Source organism: Bombina bombina, chromosome 7 (genome assembly GCF_027579735.1).
Source record: "Bombina bombina isolate aBomBom1 chromosome 7, aBomBom1.pri, whole genome shotgun sequence".
NCBI lineage: Eukaryota > Metazoa > Chordata > Amphibia > Anura > Bombinatoridae > Bombina > Bombina bombina.
Window position 1 is genome coordinate 30,601,190 of NC_069505.1, and position 22,032 is coordinate 30,623,221.

The 22,032-nt window shown below is 40.5% G+C and overlaps 1 protein-coding gene across 4 annotated transcripts in view; it reads right to left on the reverse strand.

Annotated features, from left to right (window-relative positions):
* Positions 1 to 22,032, reverse strand: part of PC (pyruvate carboxylase) — a 1,247,468-nt gene that overhangs the window by 778,854 nt on the left and 446,582 nt on the right. For all 4 annotated transcript variants that reach the window (XM_053719999.1, XM_053720000.1, XM_053720001.1 and 1 more), the window contains one exon: positions 19,006 to 19,124. In XM_053719999.1, coding sequence (XP_053575974.1) covers positions 19,006 to 19,124 — 119 coding nt within the window. The remainder of the gene's footprint in view (positions 1 to 19,005; positions 19,125 to 22,032) is intronic.

Here is a 22,032-nt window from a genome sequence, read left to right on the forward strand (position 1 = left end):
CTCTGCAGACTGCTCCTTATCTCAGTTATATTAATATACATTTTACCTCTGTGATTACCTTGTATCTAAGCCTCTGCAGACTGCCCCCTTATCTCAGTTATATTAATATACTTTTTACCTCTGTGATTACCTTGTATCTAAGCCTCTGCAGACAGCCCCTTATCTCAGTTTTACCTATGTGATAACCCTGTATCTAAGCCTCTGCAGACTGCTCCTTATCTCGGTTATATAAATATAATTCATACCTCTATGATTACCTTGCATCTAAGCCTCTGCAGACTGCCCCTTATCTCAGTTATATTAATATACTTTTTACCTCTGTGATTACCTTGTATCTAAGCCTCTGCAGACTGCCACCTTATCTCAGTTATACTAACATACTTTTTACCTCTGTGATTACCTTGTATCTAAGCCTCTGCAGACTGCCCCTTATCTCAGTTATATTAATATACTTTTTACCTCTGTGATTACCTTGTATCTAAGCCTCTGCAGACTGCCCCTTATCTCAGTTATATTAATATAATTTTCACCTCTGTGATTACCTTGTATCTAAGCCTCTGCAGACTGCTCCTTAACTCAGTTATATTAATATACTTTTTACCTATGTGATTACCTTGTATCTAAGCCTCTGCAGACTGCCCCTTATCTCAGTTATAATAATATACTTTTTACCCTCTGTGATTACCCTGTATCTAAGCCTCTGCAGACTGCCCCTTATCTCAGTTATAATAATATAATTTTCACCTCTGTGATTACCTTGTATCTAAGCCTCTACAGACTGATCCTTATCTCAGTTATATTAATATACTTTTTACCTCTGTGATTACCTTGTATCTAAGCCTCTGCATACTGCTCCTTATCTCAGTTATATTAATATACTTTTTACCTCTGTAATTACCCTGTATCTAAGCCTCTGCAGACTGCCCCTTATCTCAGTTATAATAATATACTTTTTACCCTCTGTGATTACCTTGTATCTATGCCTCTGCAAACTGCCACCTTATTTCACTTATTTTGACAGACTTGCATTTTAGCCAATCAGTGGAGACTCCTAGGTATCTCTAGGTGTGTGAGCACAATGTTATGTATATGGCACACATGAACTAACACCCTCTATCTGTGAAAAACTGTCAAATACATTCAGATAAGAGGCGGACTACATTGGCTTATACAGAAATGAACCTGCTCATGACTTTTCCTAAGGATAATTGTAGATTTCTGCCTCTTGAATAGTTGCACCTAGAAAGAAAGATCACACAACAAAATCTTGAGTAAACAAAGGCACCAAACAGAAACAGATCATAAGACATCTAGAATTAGGTCATTTGTCTCTTGTGCACAAGGATTTGCTTGCACAGGTGAGACAGACAATAAACCCAAGTGGGCATACGGATGGTATAGTGAGTGTGCTCCATGCTCTACGACAAAACACCAAGCCCCACTCAAGTGTCAATTTATTTATTATCCCCCTATAAATATATATAAAGTACTACAGGGACACTAAACCCAAATTTGTTCTTTTTGGATAGAGCAGCAATTTTAAGCAACTTGCTGTTTTACTACCATCAATTTTTGTCTTTCTTTTGTTATCTTTATTTGAAAAAGCAAGAATGTAAGCTTTAGAGCCGGCTGATTTTTTTTTGGTTCAGCGCTTGCTGATTGGTGGCAACATTTAGCCATCCAATCAGTAAGCACAACCCAGGTGCTAAACCTAAAATGGGCCGGCTGCAAAGCTTTTCATTCCTGCTTTTTCAAATAAAGTTACCAAGAGAACAAAGACAAATTGTGCATGACAGACTCAGGTGACCCTAAACTGCTCAGCAGGGCGGGCGTTCTACGGCTGACGGCTCTCAGCTTTGTCTCACATAGCAGCAGCTGCAGAGGATGAGAATGACAGGCACCGACAATGAAAGACAGCCATCCCTCAGATCCAAGCTCGTCCGCCTGCAGGCTCTCTCTGATGCCAATGGTAGCCCTCGGGAATCAGCTCTTGCCTGTGATAAGTGGGATGGCTGGAAGCCATTGAGTTGCTGGCTTTTATACGGAGATGCTCTTGTCCCCTATATACTGCATGCTTGTTATCTGTATATAGATGGTCTACAGTGCAGCATGTTTAAATATTAATAGATACTGGTACCTCTATTATAGCTAGATACAAATACCAGCTGTGAATTCAGCACAGTTGCTCGTCTCCTGACTTTAAAGCACATTACACATAGCAATATCCTGATGGATAAAGGGGTTAACTCTGCTGTGCCCTTCCTTTTGTGCCAGCACAGGCTGGTGCACCAGCTGGGAGTTAGGCCAAGCTCAGATCTATATAGTGCCAACAGCAAGCCTAAGTCAGGAGGCTGAGCGCAGTAACAATGGCTGGGCGGTGCACGGCTCGCACAGAGTAGAGAGGTGTCATCCTCTGTTCATCGCTAAGGGCTCGTCATCGAGTGACTGGAGGAAAGGATGTGCGGCACAGATTGGAATTTCACAACCTACGCTTCTACACTGCTTAGATGAGTGGACAACTGCTGAGACCTGTTGAGCTGAAACCGCAGCAGCTGAGCCTAAAAGAAGCGTCGCTGCTCTGATTTAAGTGGTTTCCGATAATGTTTTGCAATGCATTCTGGGGAAAGCACTAGTGCGGTGTCTCTAGTTTTGACGGCGCCATAAGTGTCAGAAGACAAACTAATGTGGGATAGAAAACCAAGGCTTGAGTCCTTGTGTACAACAACAGATTTACACAAGGAAAAGCCAGACAAATGTTTGTACCGCAACACGACTACGAGAACAAGGCCCTAGACTATACAACGTGCGACTGTTATGGGACCTTGTTCAACTAAGAACATTTTACACAATCGTCCTGCGCACGGCTATAACAGTACAATAAACTGTCCAATTACAAAACACTTCTTATCTTACACCTTCTTACTTGACCTACCATAATGAATATATTAAAAACATATTCATTTACAAGGCATTAAATATTATGTGCAGTTGAAATGGCGAGCGGGTGACTGGAAATGTGCAGCTTCTTGGAACAACTAAAATTCAAGTTAATACAAGACCACACTTTTGGAAACCATTAAATCTGAGTTAGGTTCTGAGCACTTTGGTTCGGAGATGCACGAGCCGAAAGCAAGACAAGAAATCATGCACGCAGGTCATGGGTACTGAGATAAAGTGGGAAAAAGGTGACTGAGCCCTCAATGCCAGTGCTATCCAAGGGTTTTTTGAGTAAGAGATATACAATAGAAAAGTACGCTCCCTAAGACCTTACGCGTTTCACGCATGCGCTTCATCAGAGATGAGATAAACAGTCAGAAACAGGTGAAGTTTGGTTGTCAGGTGCAGGCTATAGGTTACAACAACAAGGCCAACATGCAGATAACTATCAGAAAGGCGAGAGGGCCGTACACATCTAAACCATACCCTCCTCTCAATAAATTGAATGCTGGCAACATATAAGGGCCAATGAGACTTCCACCAGTGCCATCCAGCAGTGAAATAACCCAACCCAAACAATAATAACCTAAGCGCATTTGTTGACTCGCTTACAAGTTGATATCTACCAAACAAAGCACTTTTATTACTACGCCTGCAGCCTTCCTTTGAAGATAATTTTCTAAGCTTCAGAATGTGTTTTTAGAAGCGGAAAAGCTTTACACAACATTATAAACTCCAAATTAAAATCAAAATACGGAATCTGCGTGCAGCTGCTGCGACAATACAAATATATTGCAAGAGGGACCTAAAATTGGATCCGGGCCGTTATACAAAGAAGAAAAATTTGTATTTATAAAGGAAAAAAAAAAACATTTCAGTTATTTTCTAACATAGAATGAAGGACACTTGTTTCTAAGAATGAGGCAACATCTCGGATTTCTTTATGCCACAAGAACATTGCGGCGTTTTATCCTCAGGATGATAAACACGATGCGTTTGTTTTGAAGAACAGATTGCAACACAGAAGGAACAAGTCTCCCCCCTCTCCCTGCAAATAGCAGCCTGGATTAATTGTAGCGAACGCGGGTCCAGTATTGGGATTTTTTTTATAGAAAGCAGAAACCTATTCATTAGACAGTTTCTCTTCACGTATTAGTGAGTAGGTCACATAAAACAAGCTACAAGCACAGAAATGGGTCTCACTGGTCTTCATAAACATGCGGAAATACAGAAATATGCGAGAGTGTTAACGGTTGAAAAGAGATATGTGCAAAAAATCTGTATAAAAATAAATCCTAACTTAAAAAAGAAGCTTATTCTAGAGAGACGCTGAACTGCCAGTCCAGACTGGTTCATACAATATTTCAGCTAAATAAAAAGACTAACTTTTACGTGCATTTTCCTACAATTCACATCACTGTGAGTCAAGACATTTGTGTGTTGTCATGCTAATTTAAAAATGAATGCATTAAAAAACGTCACTAACTTATGCAAATAAAAAGTATTACAGAAACGCTACTCTAGAAAAACAAGTAAAAACCAATATATTGTTTGAAAACTTGTATCTTAGTTTATATTTATTTCACAAATCAGAAAAGGCATCAGCCGAGGCGCACACGGAATTTGATGAAGATTGTTATTTTTATAAAGGATGAGAGGGGGCGGGCTTATAGTTTGAGTGACAGTATAATAATTTGCTTCCTCTTGACAGACAGCAAGAGAGAGCCAATCACGTTCTTGAGAACGTACACATACCAGATAAGATATCCTTCTCTCTAGATCACACTGATACTAAGAATATGTATATAGCGTTGGCCACATTTGTACTAAACAAAACACTGCATTAATATGAATATTGCTGCGGTTTAATACCACATAAAGGCTGCGTTGACTCTCCCTGCAGTATTTATTTCAGATAATAAAATAATTAAAATTGCCTCTCGCAACCCCCAGCTATAGATGGTTCATTGAATTTGTTTTATTGTCTTTAATAAATGTTATGCTAATAGAGCAGCAAAGCTATTATTCTTCATTTCACAGATTTTATCGGTGTACAGAGGAGAGGAGATGAGCTGCGCAGTGCGAGGTCGCCATACCAAGGGCCATTTTTAAAGGGACAGTGTACTTAAGAATTGTTATTGCTTAAAAAGATAGATAATCCCTTTATTATCCATTCCCCTGTTTTTCATAATCAACACTGTTATATTATTACACTTTTTACCTCTGTGATTACTTTGTATCTAAGCCTCTGCAGACTGCCCCCTTATCGAAGTTCTTTTGACAGACTTGCATTTTAGCCAATCAGTGCTGGCTCATAAATAACTCAAAGTGCCTGAGCACAATGATACCTATATGGCACACAACCTAACACCCTCTATCTGTGAAAAACTGTCAAATGCATTCAGATAAGAGGCAACTTTCAAGGGCTTATAAATAAGCATATGAGCCTACCTAGGTTTCGCTTTCAACTAAAAATACCAAGAGAACAAAGCAAATTTAATGATAAAAGTAAATTGGAAAGTTGTTTAAAATGGCATGCCCTACCTGAATAATGAAAGTTTAATTTTGACTAGACTGTCCCAATAATAGTGGAAATATGGTGATATTCTTGTTAACCCCTTGAGAAACAAATATGCTGCTATATAACTGTTTGTATTTGATGAACATGATGATTATTTATCAATATACTTCTGTCAAAAAATTCAGTAATTTGTCAAGTATTGTTCTTAAAGGGACATAAACAAAATTTTTCTTTCATGATTCAGATAGAGCAGCAATTTTAAACAACTTTCCAATTTATTTATATTATTAAATGTCCTTTGTTCTCTTGGTATCTTTTGTTGGAGCTTTGTATAGCAAGTACCCCGCTTGCTCTTCCCCAGAAGTACTCTGTATACATTGCTACTAATGCACCAGAGGATTCTGGGTAAAATATGCAAATGTGATCGCTAACATCTCAGGCTTTTTGCTTCCATTTATGTTTGATCTCAGTAATCCCTTCCTGGGGTAGGTGCAGCAGAAACAGAACCACTTCTGGACATCTGTGCAGCAGAAACAGAACCACTTCTGGACATCTGTGCAGCAGAAACAGAACCACTTCTGGACAGTTGTGTAGCAGAAACAGAACCACTTCTGGACATCTGTGTAGCAGAAACAGAACCACTTCTGGACATCTGTGTAGCAGAAACAGAACCACTTCTGGACAGCTGTGTAGCAGAAACAGAACCACTTCTGGACAGCTGTGTAGCAGAAACAAAACCACTTCTGGACATCTGTGCAGCAGAAACAGAACCACTTCTGGACATCTGTGCAGCAGAAACAGAACCACTTCTGGACAGCTGTGTAGCAGAAACAAAACCACTTCTGGACAGCTGTGTAGCAGAAACAGAACCACTTCTGGACAGCTGTGTAGCAGAAACAGAACCACTTCTGGACAGCTGTGTAGCAGAAACAGAACCACTTCTGGACAGCTGCGCAGCAGAAACAGAACCACTTCTAGAAAGCTGTGCAGCAGAAACAGAACCACTTCTGGACATCTGTGCAGCAGAAACAAAACCACTTCTGGACAGCTGTGTAGCAGAAACAGAACCACTTCTGGACATCTGAGCAACAGAAACAGAACCACTTCTGGACATCTGAGCAACAGAAACAGAACCACTTCTGGACATCTGAGCAACAGAAACAGAACCACTTCTGGACAGCTGTGTAGCAGAAACAGAACCACTTCTGGACATCTGAGCAACAGAAACAGAACCACTTCTGGACATCTGAGCAACAGAAACAGAACCACTTCTGGACATCTGAGCAACAGAAACAGAACCACTTCTGGACAGCTGTGTAGCAGAAACAGAACCACTTCTGGGCATCTGTGCAGCAGAAACAGAACCACTTCTGGACATCTGTGTAGCAGAAACAGAACCACTTCTGGACATCTGTGCAGCAGAAACAGAACCACTTCTGGACAGCTGCGCAGCAGAAACAGAACCACTTCTGGACATCTGTGCAGCAGAAACAGAACCACTTCTGGACAGCTGTGCAGCAGAAACAAAACCACTTCTGGACAGCTGTGTAGCAGAAACAGAACCACTTCTGGACATCTGAGCAACAGAAACAGAACCACTTCTGGACATCTGAGCAACAGAAACAGAACCACTTCTGGACAGCTGCACAGCAGAAACAGAACCACTTCTGGACATCTGCGCAGCAGAAACAGAACCACTTCTGGACATCTGCGCAGCAGAAACAGAACCACTTCTGGACATCTGTGTAGCAGAAACAGAACCACTTCTGGACAGCTGTGCAGCAGAAACAGAACCACTTCTGGACAGATGTAGCAGAAACAGAACCACTTCTGGACAGCTGTGTAGCAGAAACAGAACCACTTCTGGACAGCTGTGTAGCAGAAACAGAACCACTTCTGGACAGCTGCACAGCAGAAACAGAACCACTTCTGGACATCTGCGCAGCAGAAACAGAACCACTTCTGGACAGCTGCACAGCAGAAACAGAACCACTTCTGGACAGCTGCACAGCAGAAACAGAACCACTTCTGGACAGCTGCACAGCAGAAACAGAACCACTTCTGGACAGCTGTTTTGAGCTTATTAGCTCTCATCAGCAGAAGACAGGTTTGGCAATTTGTTGTACGCTCAGGAGCGTGCACGTGTCTGGAGCACTAAAGGGCAGTAGTTTTGCAAGAATAATATCCATATGCAAGAGCACTATATGGCAGCCCTATTTCCTGCCATATAGTGCTTCAGACACCTACTTGGGTATCTCTTCAACAAAAAAATCCATGGGAATGAAGCAGATTTTATAATAGAATTAAATTGTACACATTTTTTCATTTATATAAATTGTATGCTCTGTCTAAATTACTAAATAATATTTGTTGGGTTTCATATCCCTTTAAGTAATCTGAAGTGCGCACTTTGCATTATTATGTGTTTATCAACAAGTCAAGAAAATACAGAAGTTAAAACACATGGGGAAAACTCTGGAGTATTTCAGTAACAACGTGTAACAAATCATACAATCATGTTATACAATAATGACTCATTATGTGGCTTATTCTAAAGTCTTTGTCAGACAGGAAAACTGCTTCAAAGTAACAAACGGAAGAATTTTGATTCATTTCTGACCCCTCTAATACATTTAAGAAACATCTGAAGAGAATTATTTAAACACTTCTGCCGATTACTGTCACCTACTATTAAACAGACAATAAAAATATCACATGATATTAACCCCTTCCTGACCAGACTTATTTGTCTACATCGGAACAAAGTTCTGATGTAAACAAATACGTAAAAATTTAACTCACGCCATCGTTCATGCTATCGTATTATTTGAATGATACGATTGGGTCAGGGGGAGTGCCTATGATGCTAGACACGCCTTCCTGCCCACGGTCCAATTTAACTAACTCATAAAAGTGCATTGCTGCAAACGCACATAGTAGTAACCGCAAAGTTTATGTGTACAGTAGGGAGGGGAACAAAAGCTACTTACGGCAAATAACTAAATATTAAACAAATAACGTAATAAATAAATGTATATATACACACAATATACACACAGGTAGAAAAGCCGTTATCCAAACTACTTGAGACCAAAAAAGGTTTAGATTTCGGAATAGTTTGGATTTTGGAATCTTTACATCTGGAGAGGGGATGAGACCAAGTCACTTGTAAACAGCAATATCTTCTGTCATTTAGGTACTATATACATGTAGCCTACATATAGTTATATATTAGCTTTATTACTTTTGTATAGTAAAAGTACCCTCAGAAAGATAATACAGTACTGTAATCAGAAAGGTGATATTTGTTGTTTTACAGTAAATAATTATACAATAGCTTTAGTTTTTAAGGCACATGAACCAAACACAGGCATAGAAGATTGTGACTTACAGGCGGGAAAAACATAATTTATGTAAGAACTTACCTGATAAATTCATTTCTTTCATATTAGCAAGAGTCCATGAGCTAGTGACGTATGGGATATACATTCCTACCAGGAGGGGCAAAGTTTCCCAAACCTCAAAATGCCTATAAATACACCCCTCACCACACCCACAATTCAGTTTAACGAATAGCCAAGAAGTGGGGTGATAAAAAAGTGCGAAAGCATATAAAATAAGGAATTGGAATAATTGTGCTTTATACAAAAAAATCATAACCACCACAAAAAAGGGCGGGCCTCATGGACTCTTGCTAATATGAAAGAAATGAATTTATCAGGTAAGTTCTTACATAAATTATGTTTTCTTTCATGTAATTAGCAAGAGTCCATGAGCTAGTGACGTATGGGATAATGATTACCCAAGATGTGGATCTTTCCACACAAGAGTCACTAGAGAGGGAGGGATAAAATAAAGACAGCCAATTCCTGCTGAAAATAATCCACACCCAAAATAAAGTTTAATGAAAAACATAAGCAGAAGATTCAAACTGAAACCGCTGCCTGAAGTACTTTTCTACCAAAAACTGCTTCAGAAGAAGAAAATACATCAAAATGGTAGAATTTAGTAAAAGTATGCAAAGAGGACCAAGTTGCTGCTTTACAAATCTGATCAACCGAAGCTTCATTCCTAAACGCCCAGGAAGTAGAAACTGACCTAGTAGAATGAGCTGTAATCCTCTGAGGCGGAGTTTTACCCGACTCAACATAGGCAAGATGAATTAAAGATTTCAACCAAGATGCCAAAGAAATGGCAGAAGCTTTCTGGCCTTTTCTAGAACCGGAAAAGATGACAAATAGACTAGAAGTCTTTCGGAAAGATTTAGTAGCTTCAACATAATATTTCAAAGCTCTAACAACATCCAAAGAATGCAACGATTTCTCCTTAGAATTCTTAGGATTAGGACATAATGAAGGAACCACAATTTCTCTACTAATGTTGTTGGAATTCACAACTTTAGGTAAAAATTCAAAAGAAGTTCGCAACACCGCCTTATCCTGATGAAAAATCAGAAAAGGAGACTCACAAGAAAGAGCAGATAATTCAGAAACTCTTCTGGCAGAAGAGATGGCCAAAAGGAACAAAACTTTCCAAGAAAGTAATTTAATGTCCAATGAATGCATAGGTTCAAATGGAGGAGCTTGAAGAGCCCCCAGAACCAAATTCAAACTCCAAGGAGGAGAAATTGACTTAATGACAGGTTTTATACGAACCAAAGCTTGTACAAAACAATGAATATCAGGAAGAATAGCAATCTTTCTGTGAAAAAGAACAGAAAGAGCAGAGATTTGTCCTTTCAAGGAACTTGCGGACAAACCCTTATCTAAACCATCCTGAAGAAACTGTAATATTCTCTGTATTCTAAAAGAATGCCAAGAAAAATGATGAGAAAGATACCAAGAAATATAAGTCTTCCAGACTCTATAATATATCTCTCTAGATACAGATTTACGAGCCTGTAACATAGTATTAATCACAGAGTCAGAGAAACCTCTTTGACCAAGAATCAAGCGTTCAATCTCCATACCTTTAAATTTAAGGATTTCAGATCCTGATGGAAAAAAGGACCTTGAGACAGAAGGTCTGGTCTTAACGGAAGAGTCCACGGTTGGCAAGAGGCCATCCGGACAAGATCCGCATACCAAAACCTGTGAGGCCATGCCGGAGCTACCAGCAGAACAAACGAGCATTCCTTCAGAATCTTGGAGATTACTCTTGGAAGAAGAACTAGAGGCGGAAAGATATAGGCAGGATGATAATTCCAAGGAAGTGATAATGCATCCACTGCCTCCGCCTGAGGATCCAGGGATCTGGACAGATACCTGGGAAGTCTCTTGTTTAGATGAGACGCCATCAGATCTATTTCTGGAAGTTCCCACATTTGAACAATCTGAAGAAATACCTCTGGGTGAAGAGACCATTCGCCCGGATGCAACGTTTGGCGACTGAGATAATCCGCTTCCCAATTGTCTATACCTGGGATATGAACCGCAGAGATTAGACAGGAGCTGGATTCCGCCCAAACCAAAATTTGAGATACTTCTTTCATAGCCAGAGGACTGTGAGTCCCTCCTTGATGATTGATGTATGCCACAGTTGTGACATTGTCTGTCTGAAAACAAATGAACGATTCTCTCTTCAGAAGAGGCCAAAACTGAAGAGCTCTGAAAATTGCACGGAGTTCCAAAATATTGATCGGTAATCTCACCTCCTGAGATTCCCAAACTCCTTGTGCCGTCAGAGATCCCCACACAGCTCCCCAACCTGTGAGACTTGCATCTGTTGAAATTACAGTCCAGGTCGGAAGCACAAAAGAAGCCCCCTGAATTAAACGATGGTGATCTGTCCACCACGTTAGAGAGTGTCGAACAATCGGTTTTAAAGATATTAATTGAGATATCTTTGTGTAATCCTTGCACCATTGATTCAGCATACAGAGCTGAAGAGGTCGCATGTGAAAACGAGCAAAGGGGATCGCGTCCGATGCAGCAGTCATAAGACCTAGAATTTCAATCAATTTTAGACGTCTCTTGTCTGTTAAAGACAGAGTCATGGACACTGAATCTATCTGGAAACCCAGAAAGGTTACCCTTGTCTGAGGAATCAAAGAACTTTTTGGTAAATTGATTCTCCAACCATGATCTTGAAGAAACAACACAAGTCGATTCGTATGAGATTCTGCTAAATGTAAAGACTGAGCAAGTACCAAGATATCGTCCAAATAAGGAAATACCACAATACCCTGTTCTCTGATTACAGACAGAAGGGCACCGAGAACCTTTGAAAAAATTCTTGGAGCTGTAGCTAGGCCAAACGGTAGAGACACAAACTGGTAATGCTTGTCCAGAAAAGAGAATCTCAGGAACTGATAGTGATCTGGATGAATCGGAATATGCAGATATGCATCCTGTAAATCTATTGTGGACATATAATTCCCTTGCTGAACAAAAGGCAAGATAGTCCTTACAGTTACCATCTTGAACGTTGGTATCCTTACATAACGATTCAATATTTTTAGATCCAGAACTGGTCTGAAGGAATTCTCCTTCTTTGGTACAATGAAGAGATTTGAATAAAACCCCATCCCCTGTTCCGGAACTGGAACTGGCATAATTACTCCAGCCAACTCTAGATCTGAAACACAATTCAGAAATGCTTGAGCTTTCACTGGATTTACTGGGACACGGGAAAGAAAAAATCTCTTTGCAGGAGGTCTCATCTTGAAACCAATTCTGTACCCTTCTGAAACAATGTTCTGAATCCAAAGATTGTGAACAGAATTGATCCAAATTTCTTTGAAAAAACTTAACCTGCCCCCTACCAGCTGAGCTGGAATGAGGGCCGCACCTTCATGTGGACTTAGAAGCAGGCTTTGCCTTTCTAGCAGGCTTGGATTTATTCCAGACTGGAGATGGTTTCCAAACTGAAACTGCTCCTGAGGACGAAGGATCAGGCTTTTGTTCTTTGTTGAAACGAAAGGAACGAAAACGATTATTAGCCCTGTTTTTACCTTTAGATTTTTTATCCTGTGGTAAAAAAGTTCCTTTCCCACCAGTAACAGTTGAGATAATAGAATCCAACTGAGAACCAAATAATTTGTTACCCTGGAAAGAAATGGAAAGTAGAGTTGATTTAGAAGCCATATCAGCATTCCAAGTCTTAAGCCATAAAGCTCTTCTAGCTAAAATAGCTAGAGACATAAACCTGACATCAACTCTAATAATATAAAAAATGGCATCACAAATAAAATTATTAGCATGCTGAAGAAGAATAATAATATCATGAGAATCATGATTTGCTACTTGTTGCGCTAAAGTTTCCAACCAAAAAGTTGAAGCTGCAGCAACATCAGCTAATGATATAGCAGGTCTAAGAAGATTACCTGAACACAGATAAGCTTTTCTTAGAAAGGATTCAATTTTCCTATCTAAAGGATCTTTAAACGAAGTACCATCTGACGTAGGAATGGTAGTACGTTTAGCAAGGGTAGAAATAGCCCCATCAACTTTAGGGATTTTGTCCCAAAATTCTAACCTGTCAGACGGTACAGGATATAATTGCTTAAAACGTTTAGAAGGAGTAAATGAATTACCCAATTTATCCCATTCTTTGGAAATTACTGCAGAAATAGCATTAGGAACAGGAAAAACTTCTGGAATAACCACAGGAGATTTAAATACCTTATCTAAACGTTTAGAATTAGTATCAAGAGGACCAGAATCCTCTATTTCTAAAGCAATTAATACTTCTTTAAGTAAAGAACGAATAAATTCCATTTTAAATAAATATGAAGATTTATCAGCATCAATCTCTGAAACAGAATCCTCTGAACCAGAAGAGTCATCAGAATCAGAATGATGATGTTCATTTAAAAATTCATCTGTAGGGAGAGAAGTTTTAAAAGATTTTTTACGTTTACTAGAAGGAGAAATAACAGACATAGCCTTCTTGATGGATTCAGAAACAAAATCTCTTATGTTATCAGGAACATTCTGCACCTTAGATGTTGAAGGAACTGCAACAGACAATGGTACTTTACTAAAGGAAATATTATCTGCATTAACAAGTTTGTCATGACAATTAATACAAACAACAGCCGGAGGAATAGCTACCAAAAGTTTACAGCAGATACACTTAGCTTTGGTAGATCCAGCACTAGACAGCGATTTTCCTGTAGTATCTTCTGACTCAGATGCAACGCGAGACATCTTGCAATATGTAAGAGAAAAAACAACATATAAAGCAAAATAGATCAAATTCCTTATATGACAGTTTCAGGAATGGGAAAAAATGCCAAAGAACAAGCTTCTAGCAACCAGAAGCAATGAAAAATGAGACTTAAATAATGTGGAGACAAAAGCGACGCCCATATTTTTTAGCGCCAAATAAGACGCCCACATTATTTGGTGCCAAAATGCTTTTGGCGCCAAAAATGACGCCACATCCGGAACGCCGACATTTTTGGCGCAAAATAACGTCAAAAAATGACGCAACTTCCGGCGACACGTATGACGCCGGAAACGGAAAAGAATTTTTGCGCCAAAAAGTCCGCACCAAGAATGACGCAATAAAATGAAGCATTTTCAGCCCCCGCGAGCCTAACAGCCCACAGGGAAAAAAGAGTCAAATTTTGAAGGTAAGAAAAAATGAATAATTCAAATGCATTATCCCAAATATGAAACTGACTGTCTGAAAAATAAGGAAAGTTGAACATTCTGAGTCAAGGCAAATAAATGTTTGAATACATATATTTAGAACTTTATAAACAAAGTGCCCAACCATAGCTTAGAGTGTCACAGAAAATAAGATTTACTTACCCCAGGACACTCATCTACATGTTTGTAGAAAGCCAAACCAGTACTGAAACGAGAATCAGTAGAGGTAATGGTATATATGAGAGTATATCGTCGATCTGAAAAGGGAGGTAAGAGATGAATCTCTACGACCGATAACAGAGAACCTATGAAATAGACCCCGTAGAAGGAGATCACTGCATTCAAATAGGCAATACTCTCTTCACATCCCTCTGACATTCACTGCACGCTGAGAGGAAAACCGGGCTCCAACCTGCTGCGGAGCGCATATCAACGTAGAATCTAGCACAAACTTACTTCACCACCTCCATCGGAGGCAAAGTTTGTAAAACTGAATTGTGGGTGTGGTGAGGGGTGTATTTATAGGCATTTTGAGGTTTGGGAAACTTTGCCCCTCCTGGTGGGAGTGTATATCCCATACGTCACTAGCTCATGGACTCTTGCTAATTACATGAAAGAAAAGTCATTTTAACTAGCAGTAGACAGATACAGTAAGGGGTGTATACAGGGATTGATCTGCAGACACAGGCAGTACAGACAGATACAGTAAGGGGTGTATACGGGGAAGGATCTGCAGACACAGGCAGTACAGACAGATACAGTAAGGGGTGTATACGGGGATGGATCTGCAGACACAGGCAGTACAGACAGATATAGTAAGGGGTGTATACAGGGAATGATCTGCAGACACAGGCAGTACAGACAGATACAGTAAGGGGTGTATACAGGGAATGATCTGCAGACACAGGCAGTACAGACAGATACAGTAAGGGGTGTATACAGGGAAGTATCTGCAGACATATGCGGTACAGACAGATGCAGTAAGGGGTGTATACAGTGACATATCTGCAGACACAGGCAGTACAGACAGATACAGTAAGGGGTGTATACAGGGAAGTATCTGCAGACATATGCGGTACAGACAGATGCAGTAAGGGGTGTATACAGTGACATATCTGCAGACACAGGCGGTACAGACAGATACAGTAAGGGGTGTATACAGTGACATATCTGCAGACACAGGCGGTACAGACAGATACAGTAAGGGGTGTATACAGTGACATATCTGCAGACACAGGCGGTACAGACAGATACAGTAAGGGGTGTATACAGTGACATCTGCAGACACAGGCGGTACAGACAGATACAGTAAGGGGTGTATACAGGGAAGGATCTGCAGACACAGGCAGTACAGACAGATACAGTAAGGGGTGTATACAGTGACATATCTGCAGACACAGGCGGTACAGACAGATACAGTAAGGGGTGTATACAGTGACATATCTGCAGACACAGGCGGTACAGACAGATACAGTAAGGGGTGTATACAGTGACATATCTGCAGACACAGGCGGTACAGACAGATACAGTAAGGGGTGTATACAGGGAAGGATCTGCAGACACAGGCAGTACAGACAGATACAGTAAGGGGTGCATACAGGGAAGGATCTGCAGACACAGGCGGTAAAGACAGATACAGTAAGGGGGTGTATACAGGGAAGGATCTGCAGACACAGGCTGTACAGACAGATACAGTAAGGGGGTGTATACAGGGAAGGATCTGCAGACACAGGCTGTAAAGACAGATACAGTAAGGGGTGTATACAGGGAAGTATCTGCAGACATATGCGGTATAGACAGATGCAGTAAGGGGTGTATACAGGGAAGTATCCGCAGACACAGGTGGTACAGACAGATACAGTAAGGGGTGTATACAGGGAAGTATCTGCAGACACAGGAGGTACAGACAGATACAGTAAGGGGTGTATACAGGGAAGTATCTGCAGACATATGCGGTACAGACAGATGCAGTAAGGGGTGTATACAGTGACATATCTGCAGACACAGGCGGTACAGACAGATACAGTAAGGGGTGTATACAGGGAAGGATCTGCAGACACAGGCTGTACAGACAGATAAAGTAAGGGGTGTATACAGTGGCATTTCTGCAGACACAGGCGGTACAGACAGATACAGTAAGGGGTGTAAACAGGGAATGATCTGCAGGCACAGGCGGTACAGACAGATACAGTAAGGGGTGTATACAGGGAAGTATCTGCAGATACAGGCGGTACAGACAGATACAGTAAGGGGTGTAAACAGGGAATGATCTGCAGACACAGGAGGTACAGACAGATACAGTAAGGGGTGTATACAGGGAATGATCTGCAGACACAGGCGGTACAGACAGATACGGTAAGGGGTGTATACAGGGAATGATCTGCAGACACAGGCGGTACAGACAGATACAGTAAGGGGTGTATACGGGGAAGGATCTGCAGATACAGGCGGTACAGACAGATACAGTAAGGGGGTGTATACAGGGAATGATCTGCAGACACAGGCGGTACAGACAGATACAGTAAGGGGGTGTATACAGGGAATGATCTGCAGACACAGGCAGTACAGACAGATACAGTAAGGGGTGTATACAGGGAAGGATCTGCAGATACAGGCGGTACAGACAGATACAGTAAGGGGTGTAAACAGGGAATGATCTGCAGACACAGGCGGTACAGACAGATACAGTAAGGGGTGTAAACAGGGAATGATCTGCAGACACAGGCGGTACAGACAGATACAGTAAGGGGTGTAAAACAGGGAATGATCTGCAGACACAGGCGGTACAGACAGATACAGTAAGGGGTGTATACAGGGAATGATCTGCAGACACAGGCAGTACAGACAGATACAGTAAGGGGTGTATACAGGGAAGGATCTGCAGATACAGGCGGTACAGACAGATACAGTAAGGGGTGTAAACAGGGAATGATCTGCAGACACAGGCGGTACAGACAGATACAGTAAGGGGTGTATATAGGGAATGATCTGCAGACACAGGCGGTACAGACAGATACAGTAAGGGGTGTATACAGGGAATGATCTGCAGACACAGGCGGTACAGACAGATACAGTAAGGGGTGTATACAGGGAATGATCTGCAGACACAGGTGGTACAGACAGATACAGTAAGGGGTGTATACGGGGAAGGATCTGCAGACACAGGCGGTACAGACAGATACAGTAAGGGGGTGTATACAGGGAATGATCTGCAGACACAGGCAGTACAGACAGATACAGTAAGGGGTGTATACAGGGAAGGATCTGCAGATACAGGCGGTACAGACAGATACAGTAAGGGGTGTATACAGGGAAGTATCTGCAGACACAGGCGGTACAGATACAGTAAGGGGTGTATACAGGGAATGATCTGCAGACACAGGCGGTACAGACAGATACAGTAAGGGGTGTATACAGGGAATGATCTGCAGACACAGGAGGTACAGACAGATACAGTAAGGGGTGTATACGGGGAAGGATCTGCAGATACAGGCGGTACAGACAGATACAGTAAGGGGTGTAAACAGGGAATGATCTGCAGACACAGGCGGTACAGACAGATACAGTAAGGGGTGTAAACAGGGAATGATCTGCAGACACAGGCGGTACAGACAGATACAGTAAGGGGTGTAAACAGGGAATGATCTGCAGACACAGGCGGTACAGACAGATACAGTAAGGGGTGCAAACAGGGAATGATCTGCAGACACAGGCGGTACAGACAGATACAGTAAGGGGGTGTATACAGGGAATGATCTGCAGACACAGGCAGTACAGACAGATACAGTAAGGGGTGTTTATAGCGAATGATCTGCCGACACAGGCGGTACAGACAGATACAGTAAGGGGTGTATACAGGGAATGATCTGCAGACACAGGCGGTACAGACAGATACAGTAAGGGGGTGTATACAGGGAATGATCTGCAGACACAGGCAGTACAGACAGATACAGTAAGGGGTGTATACAGGGAAGGATCTGCAGATACAGGCGGTACAGACAGATACAGTAAGGGGTGTAAACAGGGAATGATCTGCAGACACAGGCGGTACAGACAGATACAGTAAGGGGTGTAAACAGGGAATGATCTGCAGACACAGGCGGTACAGACAGATACAGTAAGGGGTGTAAACAGGGAATGATCTGCAGACACAGGCGGTACAGACAGATACAGTAAGGGGTGTAAACAGGGAATGATCTGCAGACACAGGCGGTACAGACAGATACAGTAAGGGGTGTAAACAGGGAATGATCTGCAGACACAGGCGGTACAGACAGAAACAGTAAGGGGTGTAAACAGGGAATGATCTGCAGACACAGGCGGTACAGACAGATACAGTAAGGGGTGTTTATAGCGAATGATCTGCCGACACAGGCGGTACAGACAGATACAGTAAGAGGTGTATACAGGGAATGATCTGCCGACACAGGCGGTACAGACAGATACAGTAAGGGGTGTATACAGGGAATGATCTGCAGACACAGGCGGTACAGACAGATACAGTAAGGGGTGTATACAGGGAATGATCTGCAGACACAGGTGGTACAGACAGATACAGTAAGGGGTGTATACGGGGAAGGATCTGCAGACACAGGCAGTACAGACAGATACAGTAAGGGGTGTATACAGGGAAGTATCTGCAGACACAGGCGGTACAGACAGATACAGTAAGGGGTGTATACAGGGAATGATCTGCAAACACAGGCGGTAGAAACAGATACAGTAAGGGGTGTATAAAGTATCTACAGACACAGGCGGTACAGACAGATACAGTAAGGGGTGTATACAGGGAATGATCTGCAGACACAGGCGGTAGAAACAGATACAGTAAGGGGAGTATACAGGGACCTATCTGCAGAAAGATTAAGTGTTCATCACCACTGACCACCATCTGCCGTAACAAAGCATCACACAGTATAAATATTGCTGTATAACGAGAACATAACTCACTCTGTAATCTCCTCGGTCACTGTATGCTCCACCTGCAGCCTGGAGTTCACCTCAATGAAGTAGTGTTTGCCGTGTCTGTCCACCAGGAATTCCACCGTTCCCGCGTTCTCATAGCCCACCTGCACAGAGGACAGACGACGATGGTAAACATCTACGCAAGAATAAGGTTGTCATCTAGCAAACTTGTTCACGTACAGTTTTTTTTAAAGATCTATTGAACCAGCTGCACTGAATTCCAACTTGTCAAATGAGTTTAGTGTAAAGACGATACAGTGGTGAATTTGTATGCTATTGAGTATAGACAACTATGTGTTTAACACAGCACAAAAAAGGTAAACACAAGGATACGTGCTGCTTGGGAAGGACACTCAATGTATATTTAGACCAGAACATGGCCGGGCAACCAATCAGGAATGACATATGCCCGCATCCACCAATCACTATTGGTTATACAGGATAAGAAAGTTGCTGATCACGCTATAGCAGGTCATGAAACTCTGTTGGCTTTAATAGATGATGGTTCTTTTATTTTCTTATTTTTAAAAGGATTTTATATTTTGTACAGCGCACATTGTAATGAATGGACAAAATGCGTCAGCTATATCTGTGCAAAACGCGTTAGAGCTGCAGGTTTGCAGTTTACACACACAATAAAAGGTTTATTCTGTAGATATTGTGCACTGTCACCTACCTCACCTCCATACAAACAAGAAGATATTTTGTTTTCTAACTTACCTGTTAAGGTGACCGAGAACTCCGTTTTTTCCAGGTATATTTAAAGGGATAGTAAAACACCAATAATTTTAGTGTTTAAAAAGATAGGTAATTCCTTTATTTACCATCCCCCAGTTTTGCACAAGCAACATTGTTATAGAAATATACTTTTTACCTCTGTAATTAACTTGTATCTAAGCCTCTGCAGACTGCCCCCTTTACTCTGCTTTTGTCAGAATTTACCCTATTAGTGTTGACTCAAATAACTTGATGTACGTGAGCACAGTGTTATCTATATGAAACACATGAACTAACGCCCTCTAGCTGTGAAAAACAGTCAAATGCATTCAGATAAGAGGTGGACTTCAAGGGTTTAAAAATCAGCATATGAGTCTACCTAAGTTTAGCTTTTAACTAAGAATAACAAGTCTAAGAGAAAGCAAATTTGATGATAAAAGTAAATTAGAAAGGTGTTTAAAATTAAATTCCCTATTAGAATCGTGAAAGTTTAATTTGGACTTTACTATCCCTTTAAGTTGACTGATCATTACATTAGTATCCTGCAATGCTCACGTTATAGTGTAGGTTTTGTGAGCCGATTTATAGTTTACACCATTGTCACCTTTTTATACGTTTTTGTTTTATTCTATTTATGTATTTTCTTTTCTGTACAATTTATATCTGCAGCAAACATAGATTAATAACACTTCCATCAGCACCGGCACATCGTCTTTAATTAAATCCCTGGGATAAATATTTACATTAATAACCATCTGTGCAAGCGATAGCACTTTAAGCCACTTTTAAAGGAACATAATAGAGAACCTCCATAGCGCTATACCGGGCAAAGACCAGCGCGGAAAATAGGCATTGGCAATGACAGTGCTGCACTTAAAGGGACACATATACATTGTTATCCTTTGTGGAAAATTAGGAAAGTAAGCTCAGAAGTGTGCATGTGTCATGTGCACGCTACCTATCTAGATGTCTCCAATAATATAAAAACAAAGCAAATTTGATAATAGAAGTAAATTTGAAACATTTTGAAAACTATTCTCTGAATCATGGAAGGAAAATTTTAGGTTTCATGTAATGTAAATAAAAAATTATAGTGTGTGCAGACCTTTTGTAATGTGACAATTACTGATATATATACTGCACATAGATAAACATTTGTGTGTGCAGACCTTTTGTAATGTGACAATTACTGATATACTGCACATATATAAACATTTGTGTGTGCAGACCTTTTGTAATGTGACAGTTACTGATATATACTACAAATATATAAACATTTGTGTGTGCAGACCTTTTGTAATGTGACAATTACTGATATATACTACACATATATAAACATTTGTGTGCGCAGACCTTTTGTAATGTGACAATTACTGATATATACTACACATATATAAACATTTGTGTGTGCAGACCTTTTGTAATGTGACAATTACTGATATATACTGCACATATATAAACATTTGTGTGTGCAGACCTTTTGTAATGTGACAATTACTGATATATACTGCACATAAACATTTGTGTGTGCAGACCTTTTGTAATGTGACAATAACAGATATATACTGCACATAAACATTTGTGTGTGCAGACCTTTTGTAATGTGATAATTACTGATATATACTGCACATATATAAACATTTGTGTGTGCAGACCTTTTGTAATGCGGTACTTAAAGGGATACTAAATCCCATTTTTTTTCTTTAATGATTCAGATAAAGCAGCAATTTTAAGCAACTTTCTATATTACTCCTAGAATCAATTTTTCTTCGTTGGGCCAACTCCTAATCATTTACATTCCTGTTTTTTAAATAAAGATAGCAAGAGAATGAAGAAAAATTGATAATAGGAGTAAATTAGAAAACTGCTTAAAATTGGTGCTCTATCTGAATCATGAAAGAAATCATTTGGGTTTAGTGTCCCTTTAATTACTGATATTTACTGTGCATATATAAACAATTATTGTGTGTGCAGACCTTATGTAATACAGCACTTAATTACTGATATATACTGTGTATGTATAAACATTTATTGTGTGTGCAGACCTTATGTAATGCAGCACTTAATTACTGATATATACTGTGCATATATAAACAATTATTGTGTGTGCAGACCTTATGTAATACAGCACTTAATTACTGATATATACTGTGCATATATAAACATTTATTGTGTGTGCAGACCTTATGTAATGCAGCACTTAATTACTGATATATACTGTGCATATATAAACATTTGTGTGTGAAGACTTTATTTAATGCAGCACTTAATTACTGATATATACTGTGCATATAT